Raw genomic sequence first — 18,859 nt, forward strand, 5'->3', positions numbered from 1 at the left:
TGGTGAAGTGAACAGACACAATGTGCGAATCTGGGCAGTAGAGAATCCTCACGAATTTGTGCAGCAAATTCGCAATTCACCAAAAGTTAAAATGTTTTGTGCAATCTCACGGTTTAAAGTTGACGGCCCCTTTTTCTTCTGCGAAAAAAACATTACAGGACACGTGTATCTGGACATGCTGAAAAATTGGCTCATGCCACAACTGGAGACTGACAGCGCCGACTTCATCTTTCAACAGGATGGTGCTCCATCGCACTTCCATCATGATGTTCGGCATTTCTTAAACAGGAGATTGGAAAACCGATGGATCGGTCGTGGTGGAGATCATGATCAGCAATTCATGTCATGGCCTCCACGCTCTCCCGACTTAACCCCATGCGATTTCTTTCTGTGGGGTTATGTGAAAGATTCAGTGTTTAAACCTCCTCTACCAAGAAACGTGCCAGAACTGCGAGCTCGCATCAACGATGCTTTCGAACTCATTGATGGGGACATGCTGCGCTGAGTGTGGGAGGAACTTGATTATCGGCTTGATGTCTGCCGAATCACTAAAGGGGCACATATCGAACATTTGTGAATGCCTAAAAAAACTTTTTGAGTTTTTGTATGTGCGTGCAAAGCATTGTGAAAATATCTCAAATAATAAAGTTATTGTAGAGCTGTGAAATCGCTTCAATCATTTGTAATAACCCTGTATATAATATTATAATATGCTTCTTGAAGTAAGTGAAGGTCTGTGCTTGTCCAGGTTGTTATCACAGAGCTCTCCCTCACTACATGCTTGTAAAGGCTTGGAGTAAATGTTAAATAATGACTTTGCCTATTTCTGGAGTTCAGTTTTTAGTTTTGCCTAGGGTGCTATAATTCTATGATTGACAACCTGGACATCATTTCCCACTAATGTGCAGGCCCTGCCCATCGGATCTGGTCTCACCGATCTGCCTGCAGGCCATGTATGTGTGTGGTGTAATGCAGCAGATGTTTGTGGTTTATCCATGGACTCAGAACTGTGGAGCTCGGCAGGCCAGAGGCAACGGATTTCAGGAACTGCGACTGTCTCACCGCAAGAACATTGTACAGTGTGGCATTTTATGACATTTTCTTTATCCTAGTACATTTTGGCACTTTGAAAGTAGTTTATATATTAGAAAGTATGGCTGATAAGAGGAAGAAAATAGTGACAGTCACTGGCAGTTCTTACACTGTTTACTCACATATTTCATGAAAGAAAAACCACACAATACCCATAAAATAATAGTCATAACACAGTGGGTAATAACTGACAATAACAAACATAGTAGGCCCAACATTTTATTGGCAGTTGCCTATAGTGTCTGTTCACACAACTCTTCCCTGCCTAATACACTTCTTTTGAGAGGTCTACTGTTTTCTGAGATTATTTTTGCAATCAGTGGAGATATTTTAAATCTGTCTTGCGATTCCAATGAAATATACATTTTTGTCACCAAATGTGTTTCGTTTTATTGAAATAAAATAAAATCTGTGATCTTGATGAAACATATATAACATTTGAATTGCTTTGTCCATCTAAAAACAGTTCATTTCAAAAGATGTTGATGTTAGTACTTAAGATTTTTACTCACATGTTTAGAAATACAGAAGTCCTTACATTTTTTGTCAACTTATGTCTTTACTTTCCCTTGAGATCTCAAAATTTGTCCCCCCAGGGGGCCAACAGCTCTTCGGTGGGTACATGTGTGGTGCGGACGGGTCCCTGATCTATTGCAGCCTTTATTCTTTTCTGGGCTGCTTTCCCCTCCCCTTCCTTCTCCTTCCCTGTCCTCCTTCCTTTGGTGTTCTTCTTTATGTCGGCTGCTTCATCTTGCAGGTGTGGTTGGTTGCTTTTCCTCCTCCTTTTTGCCTTTTCTTTTTTGGTTCTCCCTCAGGTGTTTGACCTCCATCTCTAAATTTGAAACCTGTAGTGCAGACCAGTTGGGGAAGAACTCCCTCCCTAGCGTCTTTGGTGTGGATTCCTCTCCCTCTCCCTTTCTGCTTTTCCCTCCCTCCCTGCCAAAGCCGTTTTGCCTCCTTGCTAGGTCACCAGCTCGGTAGCTAGTCTATGTGGTGGGTCTGTTACATACCCGTCTGGCTGAGTACCCTGATCCCACAGGGACCACTCTGGTGGTACCTGTGCTGTGAATGCCTTGTGAAAGCCTAGGAGTAGTTGCCCATCTTTTCGGGACATCAGAACTCCCAGCAATGACCGTCCTGCCAGGCGGCCATTGGTGTGGCTGGGTGGTGCCTACAAGGCGAGCCCCTGTTCAGAGTGGGTGGTACCGGGGCGGACGTTTGGCAACGGAAATATGTTAAACTCTCTGGCTGCTCTACTGCGGCTGTGTCTCTTGCTTAACGTAGTTCTATCTCAGTTCCTGTTTCTGCCTTTCCAGGCTTACGCTCCTTGGATACACCCTGGGAGGAGGGCTGGATGTGCCGGCTTGGGGCGAGACACTTTCCACAGTTCCTGGTCTGTACCAGGACTGACAGGAAGACTTTTGCCACCACCAAACCCCTTTTCTTTGACGAGCATACTGAGGACAAGTTCGGTGAAGTTGAGTCAGTAAGCAAGATGAGCTTTGGCTCTCTCCTTATAAAGACAACTTTCGCCAGTCAGCCAGCCTCCCTCTGTGCCTGCAACCATTTAGGAGACATTCCCATGACTATTGCTCGGCACAAAAAATGGTTCAAATGCCTCTAAGCACTATGGGACTTAACATCTGAGGTCATTAGTCCCCTAGACTTAGAACTACTTAATACTAAGGACATCACACACATCCATGCCCGAGGCAGGATTTGAACCTGCGACCGTAGCAGCAGCACGGTTCCAGACTGAAGTGCCTAGAACCACTCGGCCACAGCCTGCCGGCACTCCTCACAAGTCACACAGTATGACGTGGGATGGAATTTTCCATAGGGAACTTCTCCTTGATGATGAGCTTAGGGCTAATCTGGAACAACATGGCGTTCATTTCGTCCGGTGTGTCCAGAAAGTCTCTAAGGACCATTGTGTAGACACTGGCACTTTCATCATGGCATTTGATAAGGATACCCTGCCTGAGAAGTTCAAGGTAATGGTGTACAGATGTGATGTGAAACCATACATTCCACCTCCTACGCATTGCTTCGATTGCCTCAAGTTCGACCACATGTCCTTGCACTGTGGTGCCACTCCCTTCTGTGGTGACTGTGGCCACCCTCTTCATTTGGGGAGCCCTTGCACCCCACCGCCTAACTGTGTAAAATGCTCTGGTCTCCATTCTCCCCACTCATCGGAATATCCAGTTTACATGAAGGAAAAAGAATTCAGGAAATAAAGACCCTTGACCATCTGAGCTACTTTGAAGCCCGGAAGAAATTTGACAGACTTCACCCTGTAAATCTCTGCTCTACCTATGTCTCAGTTATGCCCTCCCATCCTCACCCTTCACCATTACCCCCATCCTGCCCCCCTTCAATTTTCTCACCCTTGGTGGCTCCCGTCCCATCCCCTCCAGGAGCCACTCGTCCTCCTCCTCCTCAGCCAGGGAAAACATCCTCTTCTGTGGCGCATGCAAGGGATGGGGCTCCATTTTGGAACATCCCTTCCTGGCATTATCAGTACAGAAAGCTTGCACACTTGGGCCAGGGGAGAGTCCAGTGCTCCAAGAGTCCCAAAACCACTCACTCTCTGTCCTATACTGTAATCATTGCCATCTAATCCCTTGCTGAGAACACCTCCTCCCACCCTCTGAGGGAGAAAAAGAAGCCATGCAAGTCAAAGGACAAAGCTTCCCCAGCTTCCCGGAGGGCTTCACGCTTCCACCTCATCCCAAATGAGACCTAGTTTTTATGGATGTCATCCCATCCTCATTGGTGAAGCTCACTGACCAAGTGACTTGACCTCCCCTCAGCTTCTTTATGTCTCATCTCACCACATAATAATCCAGTGGAATCGCAACGAATATTATTGCCACCTCCCAGAAGTACAACACCTTGTTTCCTCCTACTCTTCATTCTGTCTTGCTCTTCAAGAAACTCACTTTCATGATGACCACATTCTAAAGTTTTTTGTTATTGAGCATTCTGTTGGAACTGTGCCGGCCCCGGGATAGTGTCTGGAGCGGTCTGCACTTTGGTTTGCATCAATGTCATTAGTGACTGGCTCCCCCTTCATATCAACTTGGAAGTGATAGCAGTTAGAGGGCATCCCCCTTCATATCAACTTGGAAGTGATAGCAGTTAGAGGGCGGGCGACTGCAGCAATCACCATTTGTAATGTCTACCGCCTTCCAGGTAGGCCAGTTGCTTGTAATGAACTGTATACCTTAATACAGCAATTCATACTCCCGTATCTCCTCCTTGGGGACTTCAGTGCACACCACCCCAGTGGGGGAGTGCCACTTTGTTGGGTAGGGGTCTTCTATTTGACTAGCTTATTACAGACTTTGATTTGTGTCTCCTCAATGACAGTTCCCCTACCCACTTCAGTGCTGCTTATGGAGCCTTTGCTGCTCTCTATCTCACCGTCTCCTCTCCTGCTCTCGTGGCTTGCCTATATTGGTCTCCCCATATGATGATCTTTGTGACAGTGATCACTTGCCAGAGTTTCTGTTATTCCCCTGCCGCTGCCAGGCAGACAGGCATTCTGCAGGACCAGCTGGACTTTATATATGTCTGCTGTGCACTTCGACACTTCTCTCTCAAACTGCATTGATGCGGTCGCGCAGGGTATTTCTGCCGCTATTCTTCATGCTGCTGGCACTGCTGTCCCCCTATCCACAGGTCCCCCTCATCATCAGCCAGTACCACGGTGGACCAAGGATGTAGCAGTCGCTGTCCAGGACCACCAACGGGCACTGCTACAATTTAAATGACACCCTTCACAGACCAACCTCCTCGCTTTTAAGTGTCTCCGTGCTACGGGTCGTTACCCTATTGAGTGGAGTAAATAGGAATGTTGGGAGCACTGTGTTTCCTTGCTGTGGAGGTACGGCTCTTCATCACAGGTTTGTTTCAAGCTCTGCAGCCTTCTGGGTCACCAATGACAGTCAACTGTAAAGGGGCTTATCCTCCAAGGTGCTCTGTCTACTGATCCATTGGTCCTTGCAGAACACCTCGCGACACACTTTGCGACAGCCTCGGCATCCTCTTCCTATCCTGCCACCTGTCTCCGGCAGAAACCAGACTTCTGTTTCAACCCTCACCAAGCTGAACACTATAATGAACCCTTCAGTGAATGGGAATTCTTGTAGGCTCTTACCTCTTTATGTAAGCCCCAGGCCCAGATTCCATCCACAACCAGAGGATCCAACACTTGGACATTACACAGAGGCAATATCTACTCAGGGTCTTGAACCACATTTGGCTCATGGGTGCCTTCCCCTCACAGTGGCGAGACAGTATAGTTATCCATGTCCTTAAGCCTGGGGAGAACCCAACGTCTCTCAACAGCTACTGCCCAGTTAGCCTGATGAACATACTTTGTAAACTGCTAGAAAGGATGGTCAGCTTCCAATTACGTTGGGTACTCGAATCTCGGGGCCTTTTGTCCCCGTATCAGTGTGGCTTCCAGGAAGGACGATCTCCAACTGACTATTTACTCAGACTCGAAACTGCAATCCGACTGGCTTCTACTAAATGTCAGCACATTTCACATTTTAGTTAGCATCAGTGACAGGGGCTTTCAAGGCCCCCTTCCGATTTTTATTCACAATTTTTTATCCCACCGCCCCTTCTGGGTTCCAGTTGGCACTTCCTCAGCACTCCTTGGATTCAGGAGAATGGTATCCCACAGGATTCTGTATTAAGTGTTACACTCTTCCTCATAGTCATCAGTGGGCTTGTAATATCTGTTGGTTACCCCGGCATTGTATGTTGACAATTTTTGCATCTGGTGCAGCTCACACTCGGTAGCATCTGCTAAGTGCCAACTCCAAGAGGCCACCCAGCGAACCTCTGCATGGGCTGTCTCCCATGGCTTCCAGTTTCCTCCCTCCAAAATGCGGGTTATGCATTTTTGTTGCCAATTCATAGTACATCCTGATCCAGAACTTTATTTAGGTGACCAGCTCCTAGATGTTACAGCACAGTCCCATTTCTTGGACCTTTTTTTTATTTAAAGCTGATGTGGCTGTCCCGTATTTGCCACCTGAAGACTATGTGCATGCTCTCTGCCTCCTGGCCCACACATCTTGGGATGCAGACCATGCTACTCTTTTTCATCTTACCAGTGCTCTGACCTTGTCCAGACTAGATTATGGAAGTCTGGTTTAAGGCCCAGTGACTCCTTCCGCTCTGAAAATACTCAAGCCTGTTCACCATTGTGGGGTGAGTCTGGCTGTTGGTGCCTTTCACACTACTCCCAATGACAGTATTCTCACAGAAGTGAGGGTTCCCCCTCTACAAATACGACGAAGCCAACTCCTGGTTTTGTACGCAATTGCCATTCGCAGATTCCCTGACCATCCCATGTACTCTGTCCTCTTTGCAAACGAGGGACGTCTGCCTCCCGAGCACTACCCTCAGGTGGGATTGCCAGTTGGAATGCGTCTCATTTCCCTCTGTCAGGATCTCCATCTCCATTCACTGAAATGTGCCACAAGTACACATGTATTTGCTCTACCCCCCCCCCCCCCCCCCATCCTGGATGGTGCCTGGACCACAGATTAGGACCAACCTATTCCAGGTCTCTGTCGCCCCTATGGTCTCCCTTGTACATTCCATCCTTGCAGAGTTTCGGGTACTACAGTCTTCTACACTGATGGTTCTAAGGTGATAGATAAAGCAGGATACATTTTCACGTCTCCTACTGACTTAGAACACCATTTATTGCAGAGATCATGTAGTGTGTACACAACAGAGCTGCTAGCTGTTACCACAGCGCCCATTTTGTTACTCAGGCCTTCCTCCATAGTGTTTTAATATGTACCAACTCATTGAGCAGCATGCTACTCTTGTCATCCTTTGATCTCTGGTGTCCATGGTCTTTTCTCCTTCCTGGTGTGCGCTGCCTGCTCAGTTGTCTTTCTCTGAGTCCCAAGTCATGTGGTTATCCCAGGGAATGAATGGGCTGACTGTTTGGCTAGATAAGCTGATACTCATGCTCATTCCCTTTCGAGACTCCAGGTGCAGATATACACCTATGTCAAATCTCTCTTTGCCCGAAAGTGGAGTGACATCTGGAGTGCTACTGCTCTCAGTACTAAAATCCACACAGTCAAGGACACTGCTGCACTTTCGTGCTCTTACTTCCACTCCTCTTGGAAAGGGTCCACTGCTGTGCTTTGGTGCTCTTCTTTCCGCACCTCTGGGAAGGAGTCCACTGCTTTATGCCGTCTACACATTGGCCATACCTGGCTCACCCACTGCGTCCTCCTGTATAATGAACCACTGCCACAGTATTGTTGTGGAGCCAGTCTGATGATATCCCGCATATTGGTAGAATGTCCCCTTCATGCTAAATATAGTCTTCCGTAATATTAATGTTAGCAGACATTGGTCCTCAGTTTCCTCTGTGAAAGTGGTTATTTCCTGATATAAGGTTTTGCTTTACTCCTGGAGCAGAGGCAGGTTAGCTGTATTTGGGGTCTCTCTTCATGTTTTCTCAGTCTGGGACCCCATGACCACTCCCCCATGGAAAGAGCACTCTGTTTTCCTGTTTTTAGATTTGGTCTACCCTTTTATATCTTCTATTGCGTGCGTTTGACTCCACACTGGATCCATCCAAAGCTGACCCTCTTTCATCTGTGAGTAAGTTAGGAATCACAGGACTGATGATCTCACCATTTGGCCCCATAAACCCACTCAATTAATCAATCAATCTCAAAATTTTTCAGGGAAAAATGCTAAAATGTGTCTGGAAATCAGGGAAGTATCAGGGAATTTGACTTGGGGTAACTTGTGGCAACCCTGATTCAACAAGCAAGCAATGTCTCGTTGATGTCTTTTTGATATTGAGAAAGCCTGCAGCACCACTTGAAGGCATGATATCATAGTACAGCCCACATTAGTGGGGTGTCTGAGCATTTCTACCATATTCATGTTGTCTCTCATCTTCTATCATTTCTGTTAAATGTTGTTAAGGAAGTCATTGTGGTTTGTTTGTAAAGTAGAATGATGTGTATCAAGGCTGTTGCCATCAATGGCCTTACATTACTGTTGGCAGACCAATGGATGATTTTGCTATATTTCATTCTTTTTCCAACCCTGTAACTGTGGTTGGTCAGTAGCAAACTACAATTAATAGATTGTACTTGTGAACTTGCTATTTGGGGAGCAAAATAACTGATGATGGTCGAAGTAGAGAGGATATAAAATGTAGACTGGCAATGGCAAGGAAAGCGTTTCTGAAGAAGAGAAATTTGTTAACATCGAGTATAGATTTAAGTGTCAGGAAGTCCTTTCTGAAAGTATTTGTATGGAGTGTAGCCATGTATGGAAGTGAAACATGGACGATAAATAGTTTGGACAAGAAGAGAATAGAAGCTTTCGAAATGTGGTGCTACAGAAGAATGCTGAAGATTAGATGGGTAGATCACATAACTAATGAGGAAGTATTGAATAGGATTGGGGAGAAGAGAAGTTTGTGGCACAATTTGACCAGAAGAAGGGATCGGTTGGTAGGACATGTTCTGAGGCATCAAGGGATCACCAATTTAGTATTGGAGTGCAGCGTGGAGGGTAAAAATCGTAGAGGGAGACCAAGAGATGAATACACTAAGCAGGTTCAGAAGGATGTAGGTTGCAGTAGGTACTGGGAGATGAAAAAGCTTGCACAGGATAGAGTAGCATGGAGAGCTGCATCAAACCAGTCTCAGGACTGAAGACCACAACAACAACAACAACTTGTGAACTTAGAGTAAATCCTGGTGAACTTAGAGTAAATCCTGGGAACAGACAGTGTATGCCTGTTACAGTTTTATAAGGCTTTCTTGCATTTCTGGTTGGATTACAGGGCCACTTGTGTAATTGGTGAGACCCGTGCATCATAGATGCTATCTGCCATGTAGGGACAAGGATGGCCAAAGGTGTCTACTAGTTCAGCACCATAGCCAGCCTCTGTGCTGAGGTTGGTGAGCTACAACTATTCAGCCAGTGTAACTTCCCTTCGTATGACAAGCATATGTGCTCATTTGTGGAAACGGCATCTTCAAATGGCCTACAAGTGACAGTTTTGTTTGGGATTCATGCAGAAGCTGACCTAGTGACTTATAATGTTGATCAGTTTCCATTGGTGGAGCTGGCTGCCATTCTGGACTGGAACCTAGCAGAATGCCACAGTGGTTAAGACACTGGACCCAAATTTGGGTGGATGGCATTTTAAATCCACATTTGGCCATTCAGTTACAGGTTTGTCATAGTTTTCATAAATTGCCCAAGATATACTGAAGTACCAAAGAAAATGGTATAGGCATGCGTATTCAAATACAGAGAAATGTAAACACATGGAATACAACGTTGTGGTCAGCAACGCCTATTTAGGACATCAAGTGTATGGCGCAGTTGTTAGATTGGTTACTGCTGCTACAATGGCAGGTTATCAAGATTTAAGTGAATTTGGATGTAGTGTTACAGTAGGTGCACGAGTGATGGGACTCAGCATCACCGAGTGTACCGTGAATATCGAGAATCCAGTAAAACATCAAATCTCCGACATTGCTGCGGCCGGAAAATGGTCCTGCAAGGACGGGACCAATGCCAACTGAAAAGAATTGTTCAATGTGACAGAAGTGCAATCCTTTTGCATATTGCTGCAGATTTCAATGCTGGGCCACCAGCAAGTGTCAGCGTGCCAACCATTCAACAAAACTTCATCGATATGGGCTTTTGGAGTCTGAGGCCCATTCGTGTACCCTTGACGTCTGCACAACACAAAGCTTTACACATCACCTGGGCCTGTCAACACTGACATTGGACTGTTTTTGACTGGAAACATGTTATCTGATCGGACGAGTCTCGTTTCAAATTGTATTGAGCGGCGGACGTGAGACATCCTCATGAATCCAAGAATCCTGCATGTCAGCAGGGGACTGTTCAAGCTGGTGAAGCCTTTGTAATGGTGAGGTGTGCGTGCAGTTGGCGTGATAATGGGACCCCTGATACATCTAGATACGACTCTGACAGCTGACATTTATGTAAGCACCCTGTCTGATTGCCTGCGTCCCTTCATGTCCCTTGTGTATTCCAACAGCCTTTGGCAATTCCAGCAGGACAATGCTACACCCCATACATCCAGAAATGCTACATAGTGGCTCCAGGAATACTCTTCTGAGTTGAAACACTTCTGCTGGCCACCAAACTCCTCAAACATGAACATTATTGAGCATATTGGGATTCCTTGCATCATGCTGTTCATCCCTTTGTACTCGTATGGATTTATGGACAGACCTGCAGGATTCATGGTGTCAGTTCCCTTCAGCATTACTTCACACATTAGTCAAGTCCATGCCACATCGTGTTGCGGCACTTCTGTGTGCTTGCGGGGGCCCTACGCGATGTTAGGCAGGTGTACCAGTTTCTTTGGCTCTTCAGTGTAAATGCCAGGATGGTTCCTTTGAAAAGAATATGTTTGGAATCTTTCCCTATCCTTCCTTGTGCTCTTTGTCTAATGGCCTAAGTATGGAAGGGACATAAAATCTTGATCTTCCTTTCCTTTCTGTACTCACAGAAACTGCAACAATATTTTGACTCTTCTTGAATATAAGTACAGTGTTCTGGGATTCACCTATAAACGTTTTATACCTATATGCCAACTATTTGGCAATATACAACAATGGGTCTAAGGAAGGGATTACCTTTATTGCTCTGTAGTTTATGCCAGTGTTCCCATGGCGTGAATAGGAATTTTACTTTCTCTGCTGCTGTGTTACTTGCAGTCTTGAGGGCACTGGGGCAGGCTGGATGTATTTGGGCTACAGAATTCCTCATTTCCTCTGATTCACAGAGTACACTGCAAGACACCCAGTGCATGTGTTCAACAGAGAAACCAGTCCACTCAGTACAGAACAGTTTTATTTACTGATAAAAGAAGTGGAAGGCAGTGATATTGTACTGGGTACATGGAAATTTGGAGCTGTGAACTGGCAGATGCAGCTACCAAAAAGTTTTGCATGTTGTTCAGTCTTGCATATTGTTAGAGACTACTATGGGCAGGGTCATATGTGATTGAGGGAGGAGTGACAGGAGGTGTAGGACAACAAGCTGAGGTTGGAGAAGCTTTGTGTTTGACCACTGCCATCCAGCACATTGTATCCTGCACCCAAAAGGTCAGTTGATAATTTTGCTGGGTGCTAATCCTCTATTTTGGGTGACAACAAACATAGTTTGAAACTTCTACTACAATATTTTTTCACTTATACAACAGTTTGACAAAAGTTTGCATGGTAACAATTAACTTGTCCTCCAAGTTAATTTAACACTCTTGGTGCCAAGACCATAGAATTTGTGGGCTACATGATGTCCAAAAATCATCAAGCTCATAAAAAGTATGGATTGCACTGTTGGCTTCATGTATTTTATATCTTAGATGTCGCATCCAGCAGTAAGAACTTACAGTTTGCATTCACAGATGAATAGAAAGATTTGTCTGCACCTTCTGCTGGCTACTCATTATGAGCTGTAATTTTCGTTCAGTATAACATGTCAAACTTAATTTGGCCAGGAAATCACCATTCCACTTACTGCTGAAGAGATTCTAGATGATTGATGTAGCAAAAAAGATGACTTTGGAGAAAGCGACACATTTGAAAGCAAGAGACTGACTGTTAAATAATAATATGTTACTGTTACTACGTACACAAAAATATGTTTTCTGTGGTCATTTCTGTTTGACTATATTAGCAGTGCATTGTTCATTCCAACAGATTAACTGAATGAAAACCATTTATTGCAAGAGAATGAAACAAATAGTGAACATCAGAATGCACTGCATAAAAGTCTGTTGTGTCCATTGGTGTGTAGACTATAGCTGACACTCAGGTGTATTTACCTCTTAACACAGCACCACAAAAAGTTCTCATGAAGATCAATTACATGAGATACCCATTGTTCAAATGTTTTTGTAACCATTGAAGACATCAGAGAAACTAAAGCTCATACACATGTATGTTCATCTCAGGTAGTAGCAAAGAAACATAGTAAAAATGAACTGAAACCTCATTCAGTACTAAGTTTGTGGAAGCTACTGACACTCTGTGAAAGTAGGTGTTTCTTGGCCATAGTTTTTCATATGTATGTTTCAGGATGGCTCAGGATTGGAACACTAATCCAATGATTGGGTGAATTTTTGTGCGCAAGTGATGAGTCACTTAACGTTTACTCTGTTTGCACCTTGTTGACAATTCCAAGCAACAGAGACCAAGAGAAGTAGTATCATCCACTCTTCAGAGTTATTTGTTAATACAACAGTCTCAAAGAGCCTTATACTAGGGCATATTGTCTGCCTGAGAAACTTATGATAGATCAGGGAGTGTGTCCATTTTTTGTTCATGTGAGTTTTCATGTATACGTTCAGAATAAACCACACAAATGTGGTTTGAAGTTATATACTGTTGCTGAAGCAAACAATCTTTATGTATCCAGAATGAGATTTTCACTCTGCAGCGGAGTGTGCGCTGATATGAAACTTCCTGTCAGATTAAAACTGTGTGCCCGACCGAGACTCGAACTCGGGACCTTTGCCTTTCGCGGGCAATCTGCCAGGAAGTTTCATATCAGCGCACACTCCGCTGCAGAGTGAAAATCTCATTCTGGAAACATCCCCCAGGCTGTGGCTAAGCCATGTCTCCGCAATATCCTTTCTTTCAGGAGTGTTAGTTCTGCAAGGTTCGCAGGAGAGCTTCTGTAAAGTTTGGAAGGTAGGAGACGAGGTACTGGCAGAAGTGAAGCTGTGAGTACCGGGCGTGAGTCGTGCTTCGGTAGCTCAGTTGGTAGAGCACTTGCCCGCGAAAGGCAAAGGTCCCGAGTTCGAGTCTCGGTCAGGCACACAGTTTTAATCTGCCAGGAAGTTTCAATCTTTATGTAATTAATTTTGAGGCTTACATTGCAAAACAGGCCACACTGCTTACTTAGACAAATTTTACTCCAACCCAGAAATCTTGGAGCAGTTGGGTCAGGAAGGAACTGGTGCTGTGGTACAGTAAGCAAAACATGACAAACAGTGTCCAAAGATTTAGCTGCAACTAAACAGAAAAACGGTGCAATGATGTGCAGACATGAAAACAATTTGTAGGTAATAAAATGTAAATTTTACTCCAGCCCAGAAATCTTCAAGCAGTTGGGTCAGGAAGGAACTGGTGCTGTGGTACAGTAAGCAAAACATGACTTTGTGTCCAAAGATTTAGCTGCAACTAAACAGGAAAAGGGTGCAATCGTGTGCAGATGTGAAAACAATTTGTAGGTGATAAAATGGAAACTTAAAGAGGTGTGTGCATGCAACATCATTTGTATCACATACCTAAAAGAATAAAACACTTATGATGAAGCCACTTACAATATTAGATTACATTGTGAACAAGGCAGGTGATGATCGTGCATATCTTGTAGTACGGTGTGGTTTCAGTACAGAACAATCAAATCATGGAGGAAGTTGTACATTCGTATGACATGGGAGTGTCAAAAATATTTTAGCTGTGTAATTCAGAGCACCAGGAGGGAGTGAAAATGACTGATTCCATCACTAGACTTGCAGCTGAGCTAATTGAAGATGATGTGCAACATGTTACTGATACTGCTGTGCAAAGTGGAACAGAGGGATATTTGCTGTAGTGGATACCACCCACAAGCAAGAAGTATGCTGCTTGTATATGCCATTTATATATTTTCAGGTGCAAAAAAGAAAGTGGAAAAGCTTCTCAGAAAGAGGCCTGGTACCAGTGTGAGCAATGTGGTGTTGCTTTGTATATGGAACCTTGTGTCAAGATCTACCATACAAAGAAACAATATGATTCTCTATGAAAACTGTTATTAGCCACATCATTAGTGTGAAGAAAAACTTACTTATATTTTAAGGTATACATTGTGTGTAACTTTTTCTAATATAGAATTTTTTTCAAATTTTCAAAAACAGTGTTGTATGGATTATGTGGTTATCCTGAAACCTACTTACTGAAAAATAATTATTTTAGAAGAATGTAAAAGTAGAAGAAAGTAGCTCTAAAGTGGTGCCTTATTGGTCAGAATTTGTTAAAGAATGACAAAATAGCATTCTTCTGAATATGGCTAAATTTGTTTGGTTTCTACAGCTTTGTACATATAATGCGGCCAGTATTGAGAGTGCTAGCAAACCAGCTCTTCTGTTATGGGTGTATTTAGACTTTTTAATGATTTTGTGTTCTTCTCTTTTGTATCAAACAATGGAAAATCTAGGATGGAATGTAACAATATTAGAGAAAGAAAGTTGTTACTCACCATGTAGCGAAGATACTGAGTCACGATAGGCACAACAAAAAGATTCACACAATTTTAGCTTTTGGCCATTCAGGCCTTTGTCAACAATGGACACACGCGCACACACACACACTCACGCAAATGCAACTCGCACACACGTCTGCAGTCTCAGGCAACTGAGTGTGGTTTCAGTTGCCTAAGACTGCAGACGTGTGTGTGAGTTGCATTTGCGTGTGTGTGTGTGTGTGTGTGTGTGTGTCTTGTTGACAAAGGCCTTAAGGGCTGAATGCTATAATTGTGTGTCTATTCGCTATATGGTGAGTAGCAACTTTCCTTCTCTAATATTCTCTTTTGTATCACTTTTATTTGTTTATGTTCCTATCTCAATTTTTGTATACTGACTGTCATTTCACATCCATGAGGTGCTAATGACCATGTACTCACTTATTTTGTGCTTGAACAGCGATTTAGCCAGATGCCGCAATCCTGCGATTCACTGTCTGATCTATCAGATGTATACTTATTATCCTGCACAGTGTTTTCTCTGCTGTGTTGTGGAACACCTTCAATAGGTTCGGAAACGCAACCTTGTATCCACATCTCAAAATCAGTCATCTGCTTGCAGTGCAGACTTAGGGTGTACATGTGCTGACTGAAAAGTATACGAGTATAATCAATTTGAATAGAGCACTATCATAGATTTTCATTAATTATGATTGTATCATTAATTTATGGAATTTGTGTGTGCTGATTTGTACTAAAACTTCACAGTCTTATCTATTGCTCAAAAAATGTGTGTACTAAAGAAACCCCTCACACCCACGTGAAAACAGAGTTATACTAGTCTCTATTCCAAAACCAATAATTAATGTTGGATAGCTATTTACTTGCCTTTAGCAGAATTCCAGGATCTACACTGTGACTACTGGACTGGAAACCCTACACCGCTAACAGTAAATATGCTGCTTCCAGTCAGCTCCTAGCAACTTGAGCTGATAATCTTCTTGAGAACAAAACAGGATACCAGCTTAAAGTCAATAGGAAGCAGACCACTCACCATAAAACTACACTCCAAGTTTCTACAGGAGCAGATATAATTTATTGGCTTCAGTTAGACGTCGCCAAGCCTGTTACTTATAATTAATGCTGCCTACAGGTAGCTAATCACTCCACATGTTGATGATGAGGTCTCTTCCTATTGAGTGCATGCCCACTCATTAAACTACAGTACTTGCCTAGCAGATTGAAAGGCAACTAATCTGAATTCCATGGTCACACCTGGAAATTAATTCTTGTAAGCCTCCCTTATTGGAAAAGTAACTTTATTGACCGTGAAGGATCACTTACTTTCAATTTCAGAAATAGTACAAGAACCACCTCCAGAGCATACAACTTGCTTCCTATATCGGGGAAGACATCCAGCCAAGTGTATTTCCAACACCTGCTAGAAAACACCTTCCTTCATGGAAAAGTCACTAGCCCTTAACCCAGCATAGTAGACTCTGACCACAAACCACTAAGACGGGTTACATAAATACTGACCAATCATCTCTAGGCTGAAAAAAGTCCCCCTTCCACCATATGTCAGAAACTGGCTTTGGTGTCCCAACTGAGAGGTGAGGCCAGAAGTGATATGTTAGAAAACAGTTTAGAAGACCTTCATTTGACCAGTTTCTGGATGTTGCTTGTCAGTATTAGGTGTTTACCATGTAAGATCAATGAAGAAAATGAAAAGAGGAACTGTGCATTTACTCATTGCACACTTAATCAGGACAAGTGTGACATGGAGTTGCCATGCTTCAGCCACATATGTTGTAAGAGAGGTGTTATTCATTATAGGAAGGCATAAAATTAAATTCTGAGCATACATGTTCCAAGGAGACTCAATCAACATTTTACTTCCTACTGCATGTTTATCAAAAAATGTCTTTGGTGGTAAATTTAGAGAAATTCAAGCTTACCAACACTCATTTGCAGATGAAACAACAGTGACCAGGGTGAGAGAATGTTAGTGATATATGGTGAACTGTCTGCTATACACTGTAATATGCCTTGCAATGTGTAAATGTAGATTTAGATATAGAAATTAGGACTTCAGTGTGTCCATTTGCACGTATTTTAATATTAAGAAAGCATAATCTTTTCCATTAATTTTGGTTTTTTAATTGCAGATGTTAAACAGCTGAAATGGGAGGCAAAGAGAGATATGTGGATGCAGCAGAACAAGAAATGGAAACGCAAACGTAAAGGAAAGCAATCGGGACCTGTTACTAAGAGAAGAAGGAACTGAATTCTCAGACATTTGAAATGTTTTTGCAACCAGTGTGTTTATGTACAGTAACTCAGGCCAGAGAAGAATGTAAATAAAATATTAATTAGTTTTATTATATACTCTGTTTTTAATTTATATGACTGCATTGACACTTCGTCACCTGCTACGGTCGCAGGTTCGAATCCTGCCTCAGGCATGGATGTGTGTGTTGTCTTTAGGTTAGTTAGGTTTAAGTAGTTGTAAATTCTAGGGGACTGATGACCTCAGATGTTAAGTCCCATAGTGCTCAGAGCCATTTGAAGCCTTCCTACTGCGCGTTGTAGATGGTCACATGGAAACCTTAAATTATGGTAGTAACGGCAGAGGAAAGACTGCATACTATGCGTTCATTTTTTGTTTATATGCAGATACAAAACACAAATGTAAGCACAGTACACACACACAAGACGTGATAGAGGGAGAGTGTTTTACTGGTGGGGAAGGAGACATTTACACTTTGTCATTGTGATTTGTGGGGTGCTATGGATGCCAAAGGAGAAGAGGTCGGGATGATAGTGGCTGCTGTTCCAAAAAGAAAAACAAAAGAAGATTGTATGGATTATTTAAGTAATTAGTTACTTACTTTTTGACCTTGGGATACTAACAATCTGTCTGTCAATGAGTTTGGTTATTAAGAACTTAAATGCGAGTGTTTAATTAATATGTTGAAAATGTCAACTGAAGCTGTTATTTTTCTCTGTTTATAACGTGAATTCAGTTTTAGGGTGAAATACATTTAACTTCGTGATAGACGTAATTTGTCTGTGATACCGTCCCACTATATGACTGTATTGTTGACGTATTTATAAGCTTTGTCTCTTGGTATGTTTGTAATTAAACTGACCATGATGAGGGTAGCTAAAGTAGCTCCTGACCGAATTTCAACTTCTTTAATCTTTTGAGTGAAAACTGTACTATTTTTAATACTGTCTATCTCTCTGGAAACACACACTTTTCTTCAACTTGCTGTTGAGTGAATTATTAAACACACAGTTTGACCTATCTTCATTATTATCAATAAAGCACACTGGCTTGCTTTCTTTGTGCAACTTCATCTGCACTCGCTCTATTGGTATCAGGGGATGCATTACTTTAAATCTCTATTTCTCTGTTGGCTCAAACAATAAACATGATGTATTTATCATTTTTTTTCATGTCACTGCAACACTTTCTGAGTGAGCTGTGGCTGAAATAAATAACAGTAATAATAATGATACTAATAATAATCAGCTGCAACAGCAGCTTGGACAGCATAGGGTGTAACAATCATAATATATTTATCAAGTTTGATTCCATGGGAATAATTGTGCCCCATGACTGTGATGTGATCCAGGACAGAAAGAAGGTCGGCATCAGTTGTAGTATCTGTATTTTCTTGCTTAAAATTGCATGTAACTAGAAAGGGTACTAATAAGATTTAGTAAAAAAATTGTGTGGTGGCTCTCTTGCGTTATTCATAGAGCATTTACAAGATAAATGATGGGAAGAAGTTTACCAGAGGCATACAGTAAATGAGAAATTTAATTATTTTCTGAGAAATTCTTACAACGCTGTGAATCCAGTTTTCATATACAATTGGTCGGTATCAAATGCAGTGGCAAAGAAGAGATAGGGTTTGTAAATCCAAGCTCACAGTGTCATAAGCCAGGAAGAGGAATCTCTATTTAAAGCAATGTAATCAGGAGTTAAAGTGGAACTACAAGCAGTATTGTAAATTTCATTTCTGAACCAAGTAAACAATTCTGCGAAAAATGCAACACTAGTTTGGAGCTTTGTTAGGTACAATATGAATAAACTTGGTAATGCAAATGGTGTACAACTCCCTGACCAGAATTGTGCACAGAGCCGCAGTCCACACTGCTCTACTCTGGGCTACAACAGTCTGAGACAGAGTGAGCGTGTGACATTACTGCAAAGGCTACACAGCACAGTGCTCAGTGACCACTGCACTGCTGACTGGTGGTAGCACTTACCACAGCTGCATGCTACAGTATATGAATGGTGAGTAGAGCAGTTCTTAGTGTAGTGGTACAGTCGAATGTGTGGGTAATTTTTCAGTCACCGACTTTTTTTATTTCTTTTTTACTATGGAAAAAATGAGGGTGGTTTGCAAAGAAAGGAGAGCATGTCAAGCAAATGGGGAGTAAGAGACAAACTAATCATTAG

The 18,859-nt window shown here is 42.8% G+C and overlaps 1 protein-coding gene across 2 annotated transcripts in view; it reads left to right on the forward strand.

Annotated features, from left to right (window-relative positions):
- The window catches only part of LOC124776318 (CCAAT/enhancer-binding protein zeta), a 212,404-nt gene extending 195,633 nt beyond the window's left edge, over nt 1–16,771 (forward strand). For both annotated transcript variants that reach the window (XM_047251254.1, XM_047251255.1), the window contains one exon: nt 16,554–16,771. In XM_047251254.1, coding sequence (XP_047107210.1) covers nt 16,554–16,672 — 119 coding nt within the window. In that variant the 3' untranslated portion in view covers nt 16,673–16,771. The remainder of the gene's footprint in view (nt 1–16,553) is intronic.
- The last annotated feature ends 2,088 nt before the right edge of the window (nt 16,772–18,859 follow it).

The sequence above is a fragment of the Schistocerca piceifrons genome, chromosome 2 (genome assembly GCF_021461385.2).
Source record: "Schistocerca piceifrons isolate TAMUIC-IGC-003096 chromosome 2, iqSchPice1.1, whole genome shotgun sequence".
NCBI classification, from domain to species: Eukaryota; Metazoa; Arthropoda; class Insecta; order Orthoptera; family Acrididae; genus Schistocerca; species Schistocerca piceifrons.